The sequence below is a fragment of the Zootoca vivipara genome, chromosome 3 (genome assembly GCF_963506605.1).
Source record: "Zootoca vivipara chromosome 3, rZooViv1.1, whole genome shotgun sequence".
In the NCBI taxonomy this organism is placed as follows: Eukaryota; Metazoa; Chordata; class Lepidosauria; order Squamata; family Lacertidae; genus Zootoca; species Zootoca vivipara.
Window position 1 is genome coordinate 51,445,210 of NC_083278.1, and position 22,147 is coordinate 51,467,356.

A 22,147-nucleotide genomic window follows, 5' to 3' on the forward strand; every position below is an offset into this window, starting at 1 on the left:
CCTCTTTTCTCCCCTCTCTCCCAGATCCAAATTGTTTTATAATCCAAATCGTGAGGTTACTTACAGTCTTTTCCAATCGTTTTATTTTCGGAAGAATCCAGCGCTCTCCGCCTTCGGCTTGAAGCTTCTCCCTGCTAGAATAACGTTGCCGCTCAAAATGGCCCCCGCGACTTCTACCCTCCTCGCTCCGGAGCTCTTATTAGAGCTAGCCGAAGAGTTGGGGAGTCCGGATTGGGGCTGTGCCGAGCAAATTTGCCCCCGGGACGCCCTTCCCGAGGTTCTAAGGGGCGCAGCGTCGCTCTCGCTGCCCTCCCCACTCCTAGCAGGGACGGGCCGTCTCGGAGACGAGACGAAACCCCGCCGATCGGCGCTGGCGCTGAACCCGGAAGCTCCAAGTTATCCCTTTTTAAAAGGGATTTTCCCTTATGCTGAATAGGCTTCCTCGCGAGAAAAGGGAAAACTTGGCAGCTATGTCTGAGTGATATGTGGAAAAGCAAATGAATCTCACTTTTGGAGAGTTTGTAAGTAAACCATTTTTAACTGATCAAACGTGGTCTTACTCTACGTTGGGGGGGAGAAGGGACTATTTTGGAAGGAGCTCACACTTGTGTAATGTATTTCTCAGTGGTGACTTGCCCAGCGGGACTGCTAAGGTGGAAAGCAGGGAACCCAAAAGTATTTGGAGCCAGAGCCAATGATAAACATAACCAACTAATTCTGTGTAGCTACCAATTCTGTGTCTCTGAAGAAGTGTGCATGCACATGAAAGTTCATACCAATGGCAAACTTAGTTGGTCTCTAAGGTGCTACTGGAAGGAATTTTTTTATTTTGTTTCAACTAATTCTAGTTTTGGACCCATCCTCTAACTCCTGGCTCAGTTGTACAAGGGCAATGCAGAGACTAAGGATGCTGCTGCTCTGAAGCAGTGCCGCTCTCTGGCCTGGCTGTAAGGAAGAAAGAGGAGAAGTGAGGGCAGGCTGAGGCTGGTAGGGCATGGACCAGCCTCTCCTGGTACTTCCATTAAATTCACAGAACTGTCTGGCTCAGTCCCTGTCTCCCAACATAACATGGTTATGAAGATAACATAAAAAAGAAGAATTGTGTATCCTGACCCTAACCCTTTTTGGCTTGCTTGGAAATTAATAATTACCACTTGTGGTGCTAATAAAATAAAATATCAGCTCAGACCATTTAGATGCAGCAAGATTTGCAGGAGGAGTTCCTTCTTCTGTATTTGCTTCAGTGAGTGAGTTGTTGGTGATTCAATTGCGAAGAAGAAGAAACCCAAAGAGGAAGCGGTCTATAAACATGTTTTGCAGTAAAGTCTCCATATTCTCTTTATCTCGCACCAAAAGTGAAACCATTTGTGACTGGAACTTTACAGGAAACTGTAGATTTCCTCTTTCAAGTTAGAGCCTTGCAGCCTGTGAAGGAAGAAAGTGTATTGGAGGACAGACTTAGAGCACCAAAGCAGCCCCAGGGAGCAGGATGGAGAAGTTTCGTACGGTGTTTGACTTCTTCCTTAATCACCAGAAGGCACTGGGCTATGGAGCTGTCTCTCTGTTGACGGTTGGCAGCGAGCGCATCTTTTCTGCTGTAGTGTTCAAATGTCCTTGCAACTCCTGGAATATGCTCTATGGTTTGGTCTTCCTCTTGGTGCCAGCCCTTATTCTGTTTCTGCTTGGCCTGTTGCTCAGTAGCCAGTCTTGGAAGATACTCACCGGAAGCTGCGCCCCCAACAGGCTGTGCAAGTGCCCTCACGGGACCCGATTCCGGCACTACTTGAAAGTGCTGTGGCTGGTGACTATCAGAGCCTCCGCTGCTCCCTTGACATGGATTGCTGTGGCCTTACTGGGAAGCCGCTTCTACGAGTGTGCCGCTACTGGGAGCCCCATAATGCAGGCGTACATGTGCGAAGGCAAAGGGGATGGGTGTGTTAAGGAAATGCTTCAAGTGCCTTGTCAGAGTGGCACTCTTACCTCAGAGATGCAGGATGTGCTCATGAGTCTTCAAGCACAGTCTCAGGTTGGTATAACCTCTTCCAGATGGTACTACTAAGTTGTGGCTTGTAAATTGCATGGGTGGGCTGGGGGGCATCTCAATTTGGGACCAGGGGGCACTGAAAGGCTGCCTGTTTAAGTATAAACTGGGATTATTTGGGGGGAAATTACTCATGACTGCACCCTACAGCATATCAAGTGGTAGTGACCTGAAAATGTGCATTTTCTGCCATGCCCTTCCTTCTGTTTATGCCTTCCTTCTTTTTCTGTTTATGCTTTCTCCTTAGTAACTGATTCTAAACTCCTCTTCTTACAACATGGCTAATATCCAGGTGCTACTTGAAAGTATTAGAAGCATCATGTGATCATGTACTATAGTTCACTTAGCGGACTTCAGCAGGGCCTTATGAGTGGCATTGTGGGGATGGCAGTGTAAAATCCCAGCCTTTAAACAAGGGCACCTGAAAGGACAAGGTGTGGTCTGATGAGCCATCTCTTCATAAATGATAGAAGCCATAGTGTAGCTTTACATTGTGGAAGATTGTGTTTCTGTTTCAGTGTATCTGATGAAGTGTGCATGCACACGAAAGCTCATACCAAAATAAAAACTTAGTTGGTCTTTAAGGTGCTACTGAAGGATTTTTTTTATTGTGGAAGATGTTTGTTATCACGAGTTGATAGAGGGATGTCATCAGTTCTCCCTAGATGCCTCAGGATAAGGTTTAAAAGGCCTTGACCTAGCATTGCTTTATAACTATAACCTGTGCTTGTATCACATACCTTCCAAGTTCCCCAGAAAAAATGGGACACTGTCTTTTCTCAAGAGATCTCAGAGGCCAGTTTGGGTGCCAGGACCTTGCACACACTTGCCCTGAAAAAAAAGCAGTTTTTCGGGGCTGTGATTATGTGCAGCACCCTTTAAAAAACCACATTTTAGGGCATTGTGCAAGATCTAACCCCCCCAAAAAGTGCTTTTCAGGGCGAGAGTGAGGCATGGGTCATGTGACTCACCCAGGAACACATCCTAGGAGATGTGCATCCAGATTTGTACGGGAAAACTTTGGAAGGTGTGGGATCAGATAATAAAAATCTGTATAGACAGCAGTTATATAAACCTGCACATTTAGCATTTATTTTGCAGGAATTAATGAAATCTATACAACTGGTTAAAAAGATGCAATTGAAGCAGGGATTATTTGCCTAACAGAGATAAACCAGAGTAACCACTTGGCTATCTTTGAAGAATTCCTCTGGCATGGTAAAACATAAATAATTTCAGGGCCATGAGAATATGCCCAAATGAAATGTGATAAGGTTGTGTCAGAAAAATAGAGTGCTATATAATATCCCAGTAAGGATCTAGTTGTCAGCATGGGGCCTGCACCGTTTGCCTGTAAGGAGCTTGAAACCACGGCTGCCTGGAAGAGGGGATTCTGGCAGACTACAAAGGGTCGTAAGAATATATCTGCTCTATTCGCTTCGCTCTTTGCTCAGCTCATCCTATGTATAAAACGGTTAAAGAGCAACCCGAGTGCCTTTTATTGCCTATCTGAATCCCCCCAAAAAGCTTTGGGGTCTGGCCAAACACAAAGCTCTGTGGTAGAGCAATCACTGGTACCGTATTTCCAAGGTAAAGCAGCCAGAGTTTAGAAAGAGCTCGGCTTGGATCCTGGATCGCTACTGCTGATCAAAACAATAGACAATAATGGGCTAGGTGGACAAATAGTCTGAGCTAGTAGATTCCTGGTATTTTGGGGGAGAAATAGTTATTACAGACATGACACAACCCCAAGTTAATTCTAGGCAAGAGTTGATGCAGACCTTGTTCTTATCTCTCTTGTGTTTCTTTGCCAAGGTGCTGGGGTGGATTTTGATCACCAGTGTCTTGACCTTGATGCAGACCTTGTTCTTATCTCTCTTGTGTTTCTTTGCCAAGGTGCTGGGGTGGATTTTGATCGCCAGTGTCTTCATATTGGCCCTAGTTTCTACATGCATCTCCCGTTGCTGTTCTCCAGTCAGTATTCTCCAGCTTGCCTTCTGGAAAGTGTACATTGAGCAAGAGCGGCAGCTTTTTGAGCAAAAGGCCAAAGACCACGCAGCGAAGCTGGCAGAGAGGAACGTCAGATGCTTCTTTGATTCCACAGAACTGGGCGAGTTTCAAACCCCAAGTGCCAAAGAGTGGCACGGCATTTCTTCCTTGTTCAAGTTTAACCCTAAAAAAGATTACTACAGCATGATGCACAAATATGTCAGCAGCAAAACCAACACTGGCAGTATTGGGTCTGTGGAGGGGGATACAGTTCCTTGTTGCCTGGGGTTTGTGGATGGCGCTGGTGGTATTGAAACACAAGGGTTATAGTGATATAATTGCTTAGTCCATCAGGCTCCATTACAGGAAGATGTCTAACTGAACATGGTTGTTATTTCCTCCTTCCTCTTTTTTCCATCTTTCTCTTTCTTTGGGTGTCGGTGTGTGCTTTAAATGTATGATGTGTATACACTACAGCCTGACCATAATGAACCTCTGACTCCTACTAAGACTTACCTGCTTACCTAGGTTTTGGATTAAATGTGGCACAAAGTATTTTAAAAATAAAAGATTCAGGAGTCCCTCCCCCATGACGCTTTGGCTACTGGATTTGGAACGAACCAAACCCCCAAACTGCGTATGAGAGGGAAGAACAGAGGGAGAGCTTAGGTGGAAGCCTTATGGCCTGTTTCTGTTCTTCCAAACAATTCAGGCCAGTGGGCACATTTGGAATACTGAGAAAGCCTTGTGGCACCAGTCACAAAATGTCTGTCATAGGGATGTGGCATAACACAAAATAGTTTCCCACATTTGAAAGGGCAGGAAAAGAGACATGACCACAAAATGGGTATCTGAAGAAGTGTGCATTCACATGAAATCTCATACCAATGACAAACTTAGTTGGTCTCTAAGGTGCTACTGGAAGGAATTTTTTTATTTTGTTTTGACCACAAAATGGCATGAGCATGCCACTCGCCAGCTGGAAAAAGACACCTACATTTGCCACACAGAAAAGCTCTTTGCAGCTCTAATCTGTTCAGGAATGATGGGAAGATGGGTTCCAATTTTGAAATCCAACGAAATTTTATTTTTTCAGTATTTATAAACATATTTCTTTGCTGCAATATAAAGCATCGGGGAAGTTTACAGTTTTAACGCGTAAAACAAATGGGCATGTTTAAGGCACATTCAAAGTAAGAGACGCTGGAGCCAGGAATTAAGCAGGAAGAGATATGTTTCTCTTGCATTGTGGATTTTGTGAGAGGATATTTACTGACATTTCTGGGCATCATGTTTGCGTGGGCACCATGTTGGAGACCCCTGGTTCAGAGAATGAGGAAAATGGCACCTGAACTGAGTTAGTGTGTGTGGACTGATACTGTGCTACTTGCCAAAATGAAACTTTTTCCTGGCTAAGGAAAAAATATGAGCCTTCCCAACGTTTTACATGAATTCTGCCCATCAAGGAGTACAAAAAAGGACACCCAAATCAGTGTGTGCTGGGGGGGGGGAGGGAGGCAGCAACTGGATTTATTGGGCTCCCAAGGGACCCCCATTTATTTCAAAAGAAAGCATGTGTTTGGGTATTTCCACTGGAATCATGGGGGTGGGATGGGACTATTTGGTCTGGGACTCTTCTGCAGCCACAAAAATAGTATTACAGTTACCCTGCTTCTAATAAATTAAGCTGTGTAACACAAAAAGTTTCTGTCTGGAAAATCATTGTCTTACAGTACCATTACGTAATTTGCTTTCTTGTTTGTGCGATCCAAATCATGTCTCAGTCACTCACCCCTTACCCCAATTCTTCCCTGTTTCCTCCTAGGAAAAGCTGAAGTGCAAAGTCAGTTGCTTCTGCAGTGGGAAAAGGAACATGCTTGTTGTAGGTAGTCCTGTACTGGGCAAGCCTGCATGGTTGCTTTCTTGCTGGATGATTTCCAAGTGACCCTGAACAGCATGCTTCTGCCTCCCCCAAGTCTTAAAACCAGTGGCATTGGGGGGGGGGGGTTCATCTACCGGTATGCAGGCATGATGGGTTGTTGACATCCTGAGAAAGCAGTGACCTATAATAATACTCTACGATATGGAAAAGGAAAAGGAAACCCCACCCCCAAAGGGGAAAATTCAGCAGCACTGAAAATCCCATCCCTTTAGGCAGTTTTTCAGTGGCTGCTATGGAAAGAGTTCACCAATGCAGGAAGCATCACCTGACCTCTAAATTGGCTTCTTCCATTTCCCTTAAATAACATCACCTTAAATAACATCATTCTGTGATATGAAAAGGAGGGGGGCACTAGGGTTGATCACGTGACTATTGCCAGGGAGCATCGCTTCTCATTCTCAATTGCCTTCCTTCATTCTCAGTCACATTGTCATGTTGCTGCATCTGATTAGTTATGTATTGTCCTATCGTTCCACTCAACAGGTGATCCTGAATTTGCTGGGATAAGCCATATGAATACTGCCAGTTAGAAAACAGCCGAGAAATTACAAGAAAGGCAACATCAAAGGCACAGAAGCAGTAGTAGTGAATCTATCTATCATCTCTATCATCTATCAGCTCTGTCAAAAACACTACTGTTGAGGAGAAACAGGTGACTAAAATAGTAGCATCAGGGAACTAGAAATTCCTAGAATCAGCAGAGATGGACCAATAATAATAATATTAATTTATTATTTATACCCTGCCCATCTGGCTGGGTTTCCCCAGCCACTCTGGGGAAATAATTAGTCGACTCCTTCAGAAGAAGAATAAAAAAATCTTGCCCACGCTTCTAACAAGTACTACATTGACAAGTCTCTTTAAGTATGAAATAGCTAGGCTGCTAAGCCTTCTGAAGCAGGGAGTTCCACAGTGAGTGTGCCACCGCTAAGTCAGTTCCTGTGCCTCATAGCCACCCATCTAACTTTACTTGGCTGAAGAATGTGGAGAAGGATGACCTAAGCATGCAGGAGAGGCAGCCCTTCCCTCAAGACACCCTGGACTCATCTGCAGCTGAGCCAGGAGGGAGAACCGTGCACCATTCATGTCCATGTTGGCTTGTGGGTTGGTGTAGTTTTTTGCCCTACACAGCAAACATTTGGGAATGCTGGGCCTGATCCAGAAGTGGCACCATCCACACCATGGTTCTATATCGAATGCCTTTTCTGGATCAGGAATAATAGCTTTCTAGGCAGGTACAGAGGGTCAAAAATATTAACTGTCCACACACAGGGACTTCAGATATGGCTTCACTTATTTCGTTTGTGTTTCCTGGTTTCAATCTTCTTTAAGAATGCAATTCCAATTTCTGTCACATCATCCCCCTTCAGAGTGTCTTGGATGAAAGTAACTTCAGCAGCCAGGTGTATCTGAAAATAAGTAAGTTTGGCAAAATAAATGAAAGAAAACTTATTGTTGTTCCACATTGCAGGTTTGTTTTTTTAAGTTTTAAGAGGGTGTACTGTAATGGGTGGGTGGGGGCTTATAGAATAAAAGCAAACAAACAAGTTTGAAACAACATCAACAGCTGATTAAAAGGGTAATAAAATGTAATGCAGAATGAAATGCTGACAAGCCTTAACAAAGGTCAAAACCAAAGAGTGGAGAATAAAACACAACAGCTAAAACTTATTTTAAATCTACAGCAAGATTGAAAATGAAAAGGTGTTTTATTTGTGCAAAAGACACCTGGAAACATGGGGGCCAGGGGCTGCCAATATGGTGCCTGTGAATGCAGTGATTCACTTCCTGTCTTTGCCTGGGGCCCATGAAGCCTCTGAGCCCCTCACATACTTCCTGCTTAGCAATGAGGTGCTGAGGATCATTACACCCCCCTCCCTGCACCTTGAAGAGCAGATAGAGCCCAAAGTGGAAGTCTGAAAAGTGACAGTCTTTCCCCTTTCAGCTCTATGTGCTTTCCAAGGCTCAGGTCAATTCCACTGAAAAGTGACCCCAAATGCAGATGTGCCCATTCTTTGAGATTGTGACCTTCCCCTTTTCTGTACAGAAGGGCACAGCTAGCCTGCTTTTTGATTTTTTTTTTAAAAAAGGAAGATGCATTAACTGACACAGCTGCGCACAAGTCCATTAGCACTTATCTAAATAAACAAACTTTTTTTTAAAAAAAAAAAAGCAGCACAATTTGTGTTTTTTCCGGATTTACATTTGCTCCAATTTAGCACTAAAGAATGGGTTTTCCCTGGGAAAGGAACTGGGCAAGGGGAAAACCACTCAGAACCATGCTTTCTGGGCATGGGATAAACAGAAGTGCGGATGAGCCCTATTAGTTTTAATAATTGCAACAGCAGCAGAGGAGGCAAAAGCAGCTGTTGGCTCCTTACCATTTCTAGAGCACCTCTAATGGCCCCGCACAAGAGACTGCAATAGCAAAGTGAAGATCTCCCCGCCGGCAGCTCTTCCAAAAAGTCCACTAAGGGGTTCTTGTCCAGAACGAGGGAGAACTGTGTGGAATTACTGCAAGTCACAGTTGGCACAACACCCAGGTACATCTTAAAAGCAACCTGGAAATGGAGAGGAGAACATGCATCCCATCAACACTTTCTCCAAGTTTTCAGATGGAAATGGTTACCAAAGGAAAGTTTTTTAGCTTAAGTTACAGGTAGGTAGCCGTGTTGGTCTGGGTCGAAGTAAAATAAAAAAATTCCTTCAGTAGCACCTTAAAGACCAACTAAGTTTTTATTTTGGTATGAGCTTTCGTGTGCATGCACACTTCTTCAGATACAGTGAAATAGAAGTCCCCAGGCACTTATGTAGAGAAGGGGTGGGGAGGGGGTGGGGATGGGGAGGGGAGGGGGGATCACTCAGAAGGGTGGTGGAAGTGGGTGATTGACTGACTGATAGCTGTTGATGACCGAAAACGACTGCAAATGGTTTTGCATGAAAAAGCAAGGGTTGAGATGGCTGAAGATTGCTTATCATGTATAATGAGATAAGAATCCGACATCTCTGTTCAAACCAGGTCCCTCCATGGTTTTGAGCTGGGTGATAAGTAATAAACCCAGATGCCAACTTTGCTGCCACATACACCCGGACAACATCATTACTGGCCCCAACAACATCCAACATACCATCTCAGGACTATTTAATTGCTCATCTTCTAACATTGTGTATGCCATCAAATGCCAACAGTGCCCTTCAGCTCTCTATATTGGACAAACAGGCCAAACCCTACGCCAAAGGATAAATGGACATAAATCTGACATCAGGAACCAGAAGACAGAAAAACCAGTAGGAGAACACTTCAATCTCCCAGGACATTCTATACAAGATCTCAAAGTAGCTGTCTTACTACAAAAGAATTTCAGAAATAGACTGGAAAGAGAAGTTGCTGAATTACAACTTATCACCCAGCTCAAAACCATGGAGGGACCTGGTTTGAACAGAGATGTCGGATTCTTATCTCATTATACATGATAAGCAATCTTCAGCCATCTCAACCCTTGCTTTTTCATGCAAAACCATTTGCAGTCGTTTTCGGTCATCAACAGCTATCAGTCAGTCAATCACCCACTTCCACCACCCTTCTGAGTGATCCCCCCTCCCCTCCCCATCCCCACCCCCTCCCCACCCCTTCTCTACATAAGTGCCTGGGGACTTCTATTTCACTGTATCTGAAGAAGTGTGCATGCACACGAAAGCTCATACCAAAATAAATACTTAGTTGGTTTTTAAGGTGCTACTGAAGGAATTTTTTTAGCTTAAGACATGGATGGGGAACCTGTGGCCTTCCACATGCTGCTTGACTACAATTCCCATCATGCCTGACTATTAGCCAGAAATGATAGGTTTCCTTTCCTGGCTTAAGACAAGCCCAGGTGAACATTGGTTTGTAGTCAGCAAGAAATCAGGTTTGAAATCTACTTAACTGTAGAATAGTTTTCACAAATTTCAAATGCAAAAATTGATCTCCTGCATTTTATGGATATATGATCACCACCATTGGTTTCCCCGTTTGCATTCACTTTATTACATGGCTCCTTTCCATCTCCTCCAAACTTACATCAGTTTTATACCAGTTAACAGTTATGTAAAAATGGTCTGCTTGCTTGCTTGCTTTCTGTTTACAGTGTGCTCAGTTTCACACTGGGCAGCTTGTGACTTTATGTGAACTTATCACCTCATTTTGATAACCATAAGAAGGAAATTGTAGGCCTGAATTGCATTCCAATCTGCAGTAGGGGTACTGAATGAATATAGGGTGCCATTGTCATTCTAAGAGAATGAGGAAGGTACTCGTGGTGAGTTTCAGCACCTCTTTTTCTAGAAAAATATCACTATCTACCAGTAAGGAGGTTTAAGCTGGATACCCAAACTTGGACTGTGTGGCTGAAGCAAGTTATATTTGTGTTTCTATACAAATAATTTAGAAACAGACACCATTTGGAACCTAGGTCATAGTGCCTGTCCTTTTTTGCTGCTGTATGGATAATCACACGAATCTGACCTTTGAAGAATTTGTAAGTAAACCATTTTTAACTTACCAAATGTGTAGTCTCTTTCTATGCTAAGGGAAGTGGAGAATTTTGGAAGCAACTTAGAAGGGGATATTTTAAAGGTCTAACAGCCTATATTTCCATGCTTTACTGCATGTTTTAAATCTTTGTTGGGGCTCTCTCACCAAATAGAACTGGCCCCAAACCTGAATCTAGGCATCCAGGGAATTCTTTTTATTATTATTAAACCGTATCTATTTATCTTTTTAACTAAACCAAACCAACACACTGGTGATTGGATAACTTTTAGTTTGACTGCAAAATGGGACTATTAGAAATAAAGCAGCTGATCCTGGCACCCCCCTCCCCCACTTCAACAAAAACCAGAAGCAGGCTTTAGACTTCTAACTAAAACTATAAATATGGATAGCATGTTACTACTGTATGGGAGTAGAGTACTTGTTAATTTTCCACCACTGAATAAAGAAACCAAATAAAGAACCAGTTTACTTATACATTATTAAAATAAGTAAATGAAAGCATTAAAGCACTGCAGGAACAATTTGGCTTTGTGCACTTCTCTATCCATAACTGTGAAACATTATTTGCTTTTTATTGGTTCCCTTGCTTGCCCCTTTGAAGCAGCAAATTGATTCTGATTGTGCCTCTACTGCAATGTCATTTTCCGAAATTTAAGCAAAGAGCCCTTCATTAGACCTTTGCTGCTCCTTTCTCTGCTGTGCTATCTTCTTCTTCAAAATACCACCCCGTTTCATTAAAGGTTTCCATCTAATTCCGTGTTGTAATTTTACAAGGGAAACATCAGCTATTTTCTTTCCTCAAAACCCATGACAGCTAATGGGATTTTATTAGTAGGCAGTAAAAAAACACAAAAGAACAGCATGTTACCTCCATTTACATAAGGCACTAATACTGCAAACCAAACCCTCTTTTGCACCAGGTTACGGGGTGTGTGGGTGTGTGGGATGAGGTGTGCTTCTGTCCTGCCCAGCCAGCCAATGCCTGGAAACTGGATCCCTCCCCCCAAAAAGGAGAACATTCTTGTGATCACCCTTGCTAAGAAAGGGACACTTGGATGTAGCCTTGCCTCATCAAGGCAGCACCTGTGCATACCTGTGCAATAATGTCTGTCGTTTCAGAATAACTCCGGCACTTCTTCACAGAGGAGCGAGCCAAGAAGTCTTCGACTAACCTGATGCCAATGTTATACCCCCTGGAGAAAGAGAGAACAAAAAGTCAGTCATGCACATTTGATACTTCTTTGAACCTACAGAGGCATTTTGGGTCAATTTCCTGATCTCTAGTCAATCAACTCTCTGAATCTCTCAGATGCTCCCAACCCAAAAGTATAGCTCTGCTGACAAGGTCCCTCCCATGCGTCTCTAAGCAGAAAAAACATGTGACTGATTGAGTTGCTGGAAAGGAGGCCCTAGTAAGAAAGCTCTTGTTGCATCTTGTTGTGAGGCCTGTCCAGTACAGTCACTACAGAAGAGATGAGTGGAGGTAGAACTGCTTCAAGAACGGCACTAGCCACCATAATCATACATTGGTTCTGAGCATGGTTGGAGTTGTTTCCCTGAAGGCCAGAGAAACAACAGGGACTGTTTTCTACTTTGAATCCATTTTGTTTGTTAGTTTAACGCAGGGTTCCTCAAACCCTGCCCTCCAGATGCTTTTAGCCTACAACTCCCATGATCCCTAGCTAGCAGGACCAGTGGTCGGGGATGATGGGAATTGTACTCTCAAAACATCTGGAGGGGCAAGTTTGAGGAAGCCTGGTTTAACATTTGTTTTGTGACCTTTCTAGAGAGAAAGAGAGCAAGCAAGCAACAATGAATATTTTTCTATAATAAATATCTGTTTTTATTTAATTATTTTGCACTTATTTTTTTAAAAAATGAGGAAATTGGGAAGAGAAATAGTGGTGGCTTGTGTATATGTTGCAATAAACTTGCTATTAACTATTTTCCTGCATTCACTCAGAAAAAGTTGCAGCAGCTGCTGGGTGGGACAAAGTCGATCAAGTCCATTGAAGTGCAGAGAATAATTGGTGGGTTGCTTTTTTAGAGAGGAGACAATGGCACTCTGCACACGTGTAAAGGCACACTTTCCTAAATAAGTGCTCTGTAAGTCTTACTGGCAAACACAGAAAGGTTAAAAAATGCAGCCTTACCAAGTAAAACGGTTACCAGCTGCCGCTGCCAAGGAATTCTCAAGTATAAGGGACTTGAATGAATCAACATATTGCTTTTGCCAGCCTGAAAGGCTTTAAAATTTAAAATGGAAGAGATAGTATTTAATGGAACTTTTTAACAGATCCATTTAAAGTTTAAATGAATTCGGGGGAAAGTTCCATTAAACTCTCTCTTAATCTTAGTTACAATTCACAATCAGCTTTACTGGAAAACCAACTGCAGTTAATGGGAAAGCATTTAAGTAATATCGGATGATGAGAGCATATGACACAAAGCCAAAACAGACTATAATAGCCAAGTAAATTGATATACAGTAACACAAACATTTTTTGTAGGCGGAAGTTCAAAGTCATGCAATATTTGTTTATTTCCAGGAATGCTAAATGCCCATTTCAACATTGCAGTATAGCCTTCTCTCACTGCCACAATGAGACTGATGAAAGCTGATAAGCTCAGTGGTCACTGACTGCTGGGGGGCTGGGGAAGGACCCAAAAATGCGTGGGAACTGGGAGATGGATGAAATGGAATATTCTCAAAGAAGACATGTCTGGATCTGTAAAGTCCCACTTGTAGCTGTAGAACCTGCTGTCAAAAAGGCCATCGAAAGGGTCACCATCCCCATCAGTTGAAAACTCCCTGAGAAAATGTTGGCTTCATCTTGAGAGCCAACCTTCCCATGGAAGTTTATAGGACAAAGCCAGCCAATGGCATCTGTCCCATACATTACAGTGCCATTTCCCACCGCTTATCTTACCAGACCTCAGGGGGCTAGAAAAGCGATTGGATAATTGTCCTAGAAAGGGTGGGGAAATCTTGTGTGGATAAACAGCCCCTCCAGAAGTGCCACAAATCTCCTTGATTTAGATTTTTTTTGGACAGATCCCGGTATGAGGAAAGCAGTGTTAAATGGATATCATTGCCTGCTAAGCTGATATGCAACCGCGTTTGAACCTGTGGTGGCTACTTACATGCCGTCCAAATATTTGTTCACATCTTCATCCTTTTCGTAATCCTTACACAGCTGAGCCACCAAAGCGCCGTAAGTGAGTACAAAAAGCTCTCTGCTCTGCCAATTAAGGGAGATACAAAGCAATGGTCATGGCTTATTAAACAAACTGAATTAGGAAGAAACAAATTATCCTACCCCGCCCCTGAGCTTTTCCATAAACATATTGTCTAACAAAAAGGCAATGAACTCCGTATGTGCTGCATAATTGCCTGCACTGTCCAAAAACTAGCAACACAGTGCCATGTTGACCATGCCCAGTGTCAGCCCATCCACAAGGCAAGGTGAGGCAACCACCTCAGGCGGCTGGGTCCACTGGGGCAGTAGATCCCAAGGTTGATCCTTCTTCCCCCTTTGTTCTTGATGTATATCTTCTCTGGCCCCTTCTTCTGACCTCAGGTGCCAAAATGTCTTGGGCTGGCCCTGACCATGCCCAATACGAACTCTCAAAAAATCCCAGTTTCCCAGGGAGAAATATTACAGCGGTACCTCTACTTACAAATAACTCTACTTACGAATGTTTCTACTTACGAACGGAGCTCCATCCGCCATCTTGGATGCGGTTTAGATAGGATATTTTTCTACTTACGAATTTTTAGATAGGGTTGCTTCGACTTACGAATTTTTCTCCCAATGCATTCCTATGGGATTCGACTTAAAAAAAATTTCGACTTACGAATGTGCGTTCGGAACGCATTAAATTCATAAGTAGAGGTACCACTGTATAGGGTAGATGCAGACGTCTTTCAGCATACCATATGATGTGCTGATGCAGAGGATGAAACGGTGGGTAAATGCCAGTCCTATAACACAAAGAGAAGCATATAAAAGAGAGAGGGGAAAGAATAAAGTCACACCTTCCTGTAAATTGCTTTGTTTGAAAGATAGAAAGCGGAGTGGGTGGGTGTGGCTGTGATGGAATGAAATGCAAAAGCTGTTTAGAACTAGGAAGGAAATAATTCAGGTGAGAGTAATAACAAGTGCACAAATGGTTTCTTTTGCAATGTCTCCAGAAGCACACCTTTCCACTCTCCCAATGAACAAGTAAACTCTGCCGTGTTTTGAAATTTCTATGAAACCAGGAGAGAGCAGGAACTTCTGTGTGCTCACAAAGTCTCTAGAGGGCACATCACAACCTTAAAGTACACTTCATGACCACAAAAACTCACATAGCACAACTCTGGAAATTTTTTGCCAGTGACTTGCATGGGTTGCAGCCATGCAGCCCTTCTGATGAGTGCTTGTTCCAAAGCAAGTTCAGTGGGGCCTCCATCCAAGTCTGTGTGCCTAAGATGGTAGCCTTAGTGAAAACTAGCCAAGCGCTCACAAAGGGCTCGTGCACTTGTGCCCTTGAAATGCAAGGCAGTTGCACAACTTGAATACTCAGTGGACCCTTCTATCCTTTACGATGCTGCAAGACCTCACTGAGAAGCTTTTGATGCTGAAAGCATTGTGGGGACATCTCACGATCCAACGAAAACCTAATCGGGGTGCCTGTAAGCCCATTTCAGCTCTTTACCTGCCGCATTCCTCATTGGTGGGCCAAACTGGCACGACAGGTGGGTCAAAATATGCTTGTGGGCTGGAGATTCCTCATCCTTGCCTACAGCCACAGCATCCAGCCTTTCTACCTTGAAGGACCCCTTTCTACCTCGACGTATCTGCCAAGGGAGCCCACCATCATGGAAGCTAAGCTATCTCACATCCTTTATTTTCATGAGACTCTTAGCAGGCCCACTGGGCTTCGCATTGACTCTGCATGAAGTGAGGACAAATCCCAACACAGTGCCTTGCAACTGATGTGCAAAGAACTTCAGCCTGATTTTTGTTGCAATCGCAGTAGAATGGCCTCCCCGGGGTTGCAATGCTAATAAAATAGCCCCTTGCCTTGCCACATACCTGCAATTAAGTAAAGGAAAAAGTAAATAAAATATGGCAAATTACAAGTGACACAGTTAAACGTCACCTGTAGTTACACCCAAATGCTCCTGGCAGGCTCCTGGCAAACACAAATAGCCACTGAAACTATCACTGTACAGCACAATCCTATGCACGTCTACTCACAAGCAAGTCCCATTGAGTCTAGGTCTAGTATACCTGAAGGAGCGTCTCCACCCCCATCGTTCTGCCTGGACATTGGTCCAGCGCCGAGGGCCTTCTGGCGGTTCCCTCACTGTAAGTAGTGAGGTTCCAGGGAACCAGGGGGAGGGCCTTCTTGGTAGTGGCACCCGCCCTGTGGAAAGCCCTCCCATTAGATGTCAAGGAAATAAACATCTATCTGACTTTTAGAAGACATCCGAAGGCAGTCCTGTACAGAGAGGTTTTATGTTTTAATATTTTGTTGGAAGCTGCCCATAGTGGATGGGGAAACCCACCCAGATGGGTGGGGTATGTATGTATGTATGTATGTATGTATGTATGAATAAATAAATAAATAAATAATAATTCCAAGTTAAGTGGCCTAGACAGGGCCCGTGGATATTATGAAATTTACACAGAGGTGACTCAAACAAGCACAGGGAAAAATATGTCTGGCAAACTTCTATATAATGCCTTACACTCCTAGACTCCACAATGCAATTGCATATGAACTTCTTTCTTTTTTTAAGGAATAAAAGCAGCTTGGAATTATATACAAGTCACATGTTTGGAATCAATTCTTTTGATTTCTTGGTGTCATGTAAGACTTGCTCAGCGGTATGTTAATTGCATATTAGCGTCTGGGGAACTATAATCCAGTGAGAGTATTCAATGTTTGGGGAAAGAAATTGATTCAAGTGATCAGAGAGTCATTTCTGGAACATTAAAACTGGTGGCTCTGCTATTAACTGTGCTGCCATCTAGTGGCCAAGAAGGTAAATCTTTAATAGATGATCAGAATTAGGAGAGCGAGAAACTACGGGTGCTTGTACGTATGTGGTGGTGATGAATGGACAAAATTGCAGTATCATTTGAAAAAAAAATAATCTTCCTGAATCGTTCATATATAGACACAGAGCAGGTTTGATAGCTAGTCTTTTTGATGCCACTTTGAGAAGCATAGAATATGTTGCAAAACCAACTGATTTCTTTTAAGAAATCAATTTATCTTACTATATTTTAAAGAACTATTATATAACAAATTAGTTCAGTAAATTATAAACTTTTAAGGAGCTTACAAACAGGTGCCAGCATGGAAAAAATGTGGAAAAGCAGAATGTTTAACTTGATTTTCTATTTCTTTCTGGCTGCACTACTCTAATGGCACTATGTGTGTCAAGTTAATCACACACACACACACACACACACACACACACGAGAGAGAGAGAGAGAGAGAGAGAGAGAGAGAGAGAGAGAGAGAGAGAGAGAGCGCAAACTAGCAAGAGTGTAACCTCTCCTCCCAGGGGAGCTGTTCCAGCTCTTTGTTGGTTCTGGTTGCCCTTTTCTGAATCTTTCACAACTAAAATGCTCCCTCTCCTGGGTTCTCATTTCAAAACAAAAGATGAAAATGCAATCTATATCCCTAAACATGTTGAAATTCTTAGCTATATGTCCCAGCTTGCAAAACATGACAGAGCAACACATTAATTTAAAAAGGAGAGTTTTATGTTTGGTAGCATTTACCTGTCCAAATAAGACTTACTATTTTGGGGTTCTCTGGTCTTCTGTTTGCTGGCCGTGACATTTTTCCTGGGCAGTAGTAGAGAGTATGTGATTCCCTGTTTATATCCTTTCTTCTTCAAATAGCATTTTCCTTTTCCGTTACTGGATTCCTTTCTTTATCCTGGCTTTATCCTGGCAACAACCCTTTACTACTCTCTGAAAGTAAAAGAGATCTGGGTGCCACTTTCTGCTTCTGCTCCTCCTATTATGTGATTCAAATCTTCCAAGAGAAGTCTGGCAAGAAATCAAGCCTGCTTCAGAGAACAACCTGACTCAGATCAGTAACTGATCCATTAAAGCAGAAATTGCAAATCACATGCATAATAGCTGACCTCACTGCATGACAAGCAAGACCAGAACATCCAGAAGTCTAATTATGCCAGAAATATATAAAGCTGGTTATTTGGCATAGCCATAGTTTGTTCATGAATATCTATCCACCTCTCACACATCATATTCACACACTTGTTGTTGTTGTTGTTGTTGTTTAGTCGTTCACTCGTGTCCAACTCTTTGTGACCCCATGGACCACAGCACGCCAGGCTTCCACTGCCTCCTGCAGTTTGGTCAAACTTATGTTCGTAGCTTCGAGAACACTGTCCAACAATCTCATCCTCTGTCGTCCCCTTCTCCTAGTGCCCTCAATCTTTCCCAACATCAGGGTCTTTTCCAGGGAGTCTTCTCTTCTCATGAGGTGGCCAAAGTATTGGAGCCTCAGCTTCACGATCTGTCCTTCCAGTGAGCACTCAGGGCTGATTTCCTTCAGAATGGATAGGTTTGATCTTCTTGCAGTCCATGGGACTCTCAAGAGTCTCCTCCAGCACCATAATTCAAAAGCATCAATTCTTCGGCGATCAGCCTTCTTTATGGTCCAGCTCTCACTTCCATACATCACTACTGGGAAAACCATTCACACACCTACACACACTCATTTCATCTCAACAGCATTCAAATAGGAATTCCCTCATAGAAACATATGCCAGCTGACATCTGTGAAGAACACCAGTGGACACATTCATTCATCACACACACTCCATTCATTCACATCCATGTCCTGGTTTCAGTCCACAAATATCCACTGACTTCTTGGCTTCCGAAAATGAACTTCAACCACAAGCATCAGCCTGCTTTAGCCTTGCTGTGTTCTCCAGCTTCTGAGTACAGACTCCACCAGCTTCTATCCAACATCATCTACCAGATTTTGTTAGGTCCACCACTAGACCTATGTCAGCTTTTAATCATGGATATCAGCAATGATGTGTTATCAGTTTTCAAGCCACAACCCCACCCAGCAGGTGAGCTTGCCTTATTATCACTCCATAGCATCTTGTATTATTCAGCAGTTCACCTCCTGCAAGTGGAAGAAACCCGGGCCATGCTAAATGGCATGACCCCTGTGTTTTATTATTATTTTATCATTATTTATTGAATTTATATACCGCCCTATATCCGGAGGTCTCGGGGCGGTTCACGGGAAAGATTTGCTGGTTAATAGAAAAGGGTCTGCCCCTTGGTCCTCATTTATATCCATTCAGCTGCCAACAACTTCTAAGGCATCACAAGTGGTCCACAGTCATCCTAAGCGCATTTGCCAAGTACTGTCTTATATGCCCAGTCGTCTTATACGCCAGAATAGACGATAGAATGTTTCTGGGTAAACAGTCATAAAATCACACAGCATAACAATTTTGTATCTGTGTTTTGCAACACAGGCTAGCATGTGCACTTGATTTTTAAAAATAATTATGTCCCAGTTTCTCTCCAAAATTTCAATTTTTATGATTGCAGATAAATGATCGCTAAGTTTTGCAAGACAATTGATTTTCAATGCTGATGCTGAATCAGTGAGCAAATCCCACTGAGTTCAGTGGGTTTTAGGCTATGATCCTATGTGTTTCCTTGGAACAAAATCCTTTGAACAAAGTGAAACTTACCTCTGAGTTAATACAAATAGGATCGAACAGCAGGCTTATAATACAGAGGGGGAGGGGTTGCTACATCTGAAAGGACACGAGGCTGCAATCCTATGCATACTTTCTTGGGAGCAAACAAACATGAAACCCAGCAAGATCTACTTCTTAAATAACATGAATACATGAGGCAGTAAACACATTACTGCTCCATCTGCCCCCTGCCCCCCCCATACATAGCCTCTTTGATGTTGGATGCAATTTATCTGCTTATTGATGATCACATGGTCTTAGCAAGCTGGCAGCGCAACACCACTGCCAAACAGACTTTCATTACTGCCTGTCCAAATTTCCTATATCTCAGCTGTATTGATGTTCCACTGTCATCTCGATCTCTGTTTCTTCACTAATGTGTTTCCTAAGTTAAAAATTAAAGCATGGAAAGGCTTTGCTCATTCCAAAGCTCACTTAAGGAGAAAAAACAAACAATTCTTGCTTCAGACAAAATCAATGGAGGAGCCTAATACGACTGAGGCTTAAAGAAAAACAATTAAATAATGCATGCGGCGGTACGATGGGATAGACACGCTAAAATCTCAGAAAAAAAGTTCTACCGAGGGCTAATCTTCTCCAAAATCTTCCTCTTCCTGCCAAATCTCTTGCTATGGAAGTACGTGGAGTATTCTATAGCATGGAACCAGAAATCCCAAATGCCCAAATAGAGATTCTGTAACATGAGGGGAAACGAACAGGGCTCCTCCAGAAGATACTGATTATCGGCTGGGACATAAGGGCTCTGGAGGTCTTCAAGGTATCCTGGACCCAAGCTGTCCAGAGCTTTGTATATCAATACAAGAACTCTGAAGCTCTGAAGCAGCATATGGGAAGCCAGTGCAGATGTTTCAGCAAAGGTGTCACATGCTTTTGATCACCTGTCCCCATCAACAATCTAGCTGCTTCATTCTGCACCAGCTGGAGCTTCTGTACCAAGTCCAAGGGTAGCCTCACATAGCTAGTTCACAATACAGTCGTCAGGCCATTGACTGGGGCTGGTCAGTGGGAACACAACTCAGCTGTGCTGGCATCTGTTCCATTTCCAAGAACAATTCAAAGTGATGGGGTTTAACTTAATCTTTGGAATATCTCCTACAGGTCCCCAGCTACCCAAGGCAAGGCTGCTGGTGACTGGAGAATGCTCCCTCTGTGGAATTACTTCCTCAAAGAGGCCTGCCTGGCACCAGGTTTATCATTTATTTATTTGCAGTTTTTATATTCCCAGTCATGTGTGCGCTTTATTATGTGTTTCATAAACTATTCCACAGAATCTGCTGAAGGACAGTACAGAAATGCTTCAAATGAATGTACAAAGATAATTGTAGTTGAGTCAATTAGTTACGCACAGCTGGAGGTCTCACAACTGCATCTCATGTCCCTTCTGCCTTTGTTAAATGTTTTGTTATAGCTCCATCAGACCTTTTCCATATGCTTTACAACCCGCTCTAATCACAATTTGGTGGTTCTGAGTTTAATGGAATATCCCATCCTGAGCAAATGTTCATAGAATTACAGCCTTAGGCTTTTTGAATGAAACACGTATAATAAATTATCTTGGAAAACTCATCTGCTTTCAGAAATGGCAAAAGACAAGATACTTGGGTGCCTGAGGAAGAAAATCCGAATAGTTCTCATAGTAAAAACATAATAAATGGATCAACTATTTGCTGCTCTTTGGTGTAATATGGAATTTGTCGACTGAGGCAAGTGTTTGAATCCAAATGTTAATGGCTGTATAGTGAGAACTTCATTTAAAATTTGGTTCTCTGTCAACTCCAAAGGGTGATGGTTGTTCAAAGTTTTGGGGGATCAGCTATTCTTTATGCACTCTGGCTTCCGTCACAGTGTTCCGCTGCTGGCCACATGACCTGGAAAGCTGTCTGTGAACAAACGCTGGCTCCCTCAGCCTGAAGCGAGATGAGAGCTGCACCCCATAGTTGCCTTTGACAGGACTTAACCATCCAGGAGTCCTTTACCTTTTTAATTTTTTTACCTATGCAGTTTCAAACAAAGTGCTTCATGCAAGATATTAAATTTTAAGATGAAAACAGTTTTGCTTAGTTGGATTCATCCTTTCAATACAATCCATTTATTTTATAGTACTGTAAATCTTAAAAACGTTTTTGTTAGATGCTACAGATAAATCACCCCTTGTCCTGCCAATGTAACTGGAAATGAACAGGAGAATATTACCAGAGATTCTGGGAAATTCAATTCTTTATGTTGTTTTAAAATATAGCTTTTCCTGGAACAGGCTGACTTTTTACTATTTGTTTCTGTGGTCTGTTGCTACCAGTTGAACCTTCATCTTCTGCTTGCAGATCTTCATTGTGGGATTTGGCATACCTGTTTTAGGATATGCAGTCTGGGTTTTTTTAATATATAAAAACATACAGTATTTATTTCTCTTGTACATTCACCAGCAACTGTATCCTTGAGAAAATATGTCTAGATTTAAAAGAAACAATTAATGCAATGGCTCTGTTTTTTTCTTCAGCAGTATTTTTAGGTTGTTATAGAGGAATGCTAAGCTTTTAAGGGATCTCGCAATAACAGAAAATCAATGAGTTGAATCGAGGATAACCATGTCCCCTGACGGCTGAATCATCTTTCTTTTTGCTCTGTAGTGCCAGCTAGCTACTATGGAGTACTTCTACCTACTGTTTACTTCCTCCTCCATTATAAAAACATCAGGGGATGGGAAAGGAAAATATGCCCCACAGTGTTATCAGTTACTAGTCTGAATTTACAATCTTCTTCTTCTTCTTCTTCTTCTTCTTCTTCTTCTTCTTCTTCTTCTTCTTCTTCTTCTTCTTCTTCTTCTTCTTCTTCTTCTTCTTTTGCATGCATGTC

The 22,147-nt window shown here is 42.7% G+C and overlaps 2 protein-coding genes across 2 annotated transcripts; one reads left to right on the plus strand and one right to left on the minus strand.

Moving 5' to 3' along the window:
- The first annotated feature begins 977 nt into the window (after window positions 1-977).
- LOC118082841 (calcium homeostasis modulator protein 6-like) lies at window positions 978-6,316 on the plus strand. Its single transcript, XM_035110673.2, has 2 exons — window positions 978-2,026; window positions 3,938-6,316. The coding sequence occupies exons 1-2, from the start codon at window positions 1,490-1,492 to the stop codon at window positions 4,358-4,360; spliced, it is 960 nt and encodes a 319-aa protein (XP_034966564.1). The 5' UTR covers window positions 978-1,489; the 3' UTR covers window positions 4,361-6,316.
- Window positions 6,317-6,826: 510 nt separating this feature from the next.
- On the minus strand, window positions 6,827-17,459 carry TRAPPC3L (trafficking protein particle complex subunit 3L). Its single transcript, XM_035110674.2, has 5 exons — window positions 17,311-17,459; window positions 13,651-13,748; window positions 11,600-11,699; window positions 8,354-8,533; window positions 6,827-7,381 (listed from the first exon to the last, which is right to left on the minus strand). Exons 1-5 carry the CDS (start codon window positions 17,350-17,352, stop codon window positions 7,262-7,264), a joined length of 540 nt encoding a protein of 179 aa, XP_034966565.1. The 5' UTR covers window positions 17,353-17,459; the 3' UTR covers window positions 6,827-7,261.
- Between the last annotated feature and the right edge of the window lie 4,688 nt (window positions 17,460-22,147).

What these genes read in the sequence shown, in the direction of transcription:
- LOC118082841 (XM_035110673.2), top strand. Translation starts at nt 1,490, where the DNA reads ATGGAGAAGTTTCGTACGGTGTTTGACTTCTTCCTTAATCACCAGAAG. An exon ending in GTCTTCAAGCACAGTCTCAG is followed by an intron (nt 2,027 to 3,937) that starts GTTGGTATAACC and finishes TTCTTTGCCAAG; the next exon opens with GTGCTGGGGTGGATTTTGAT.
- TRAPPC3L (XM_035110674.2), bottom strand. Translation starts at nt 17,352, where the DNA reads ATGTCACGGCCAGCAAACAGAAGACCAGAGAACCCCAAAATA. An exon ending in GACCAGAGAACCCCAAAATA is followed by an intron (nt 13,749 to 17,310) that starts GTAAGTCTTATT and finishes CTTAATTGGCAG; the next exon opens with AGCAGAGAGCTTTTTGTACT. An exon ending in CGACAGACATTATTGCACAG is followed by an intron (nt 8,534 to 11,599) that starts GTATGCACAGGT and finishes CTCCATTTCCAG; the next exon opens with GTTGCTTTTAAGATGTACCT.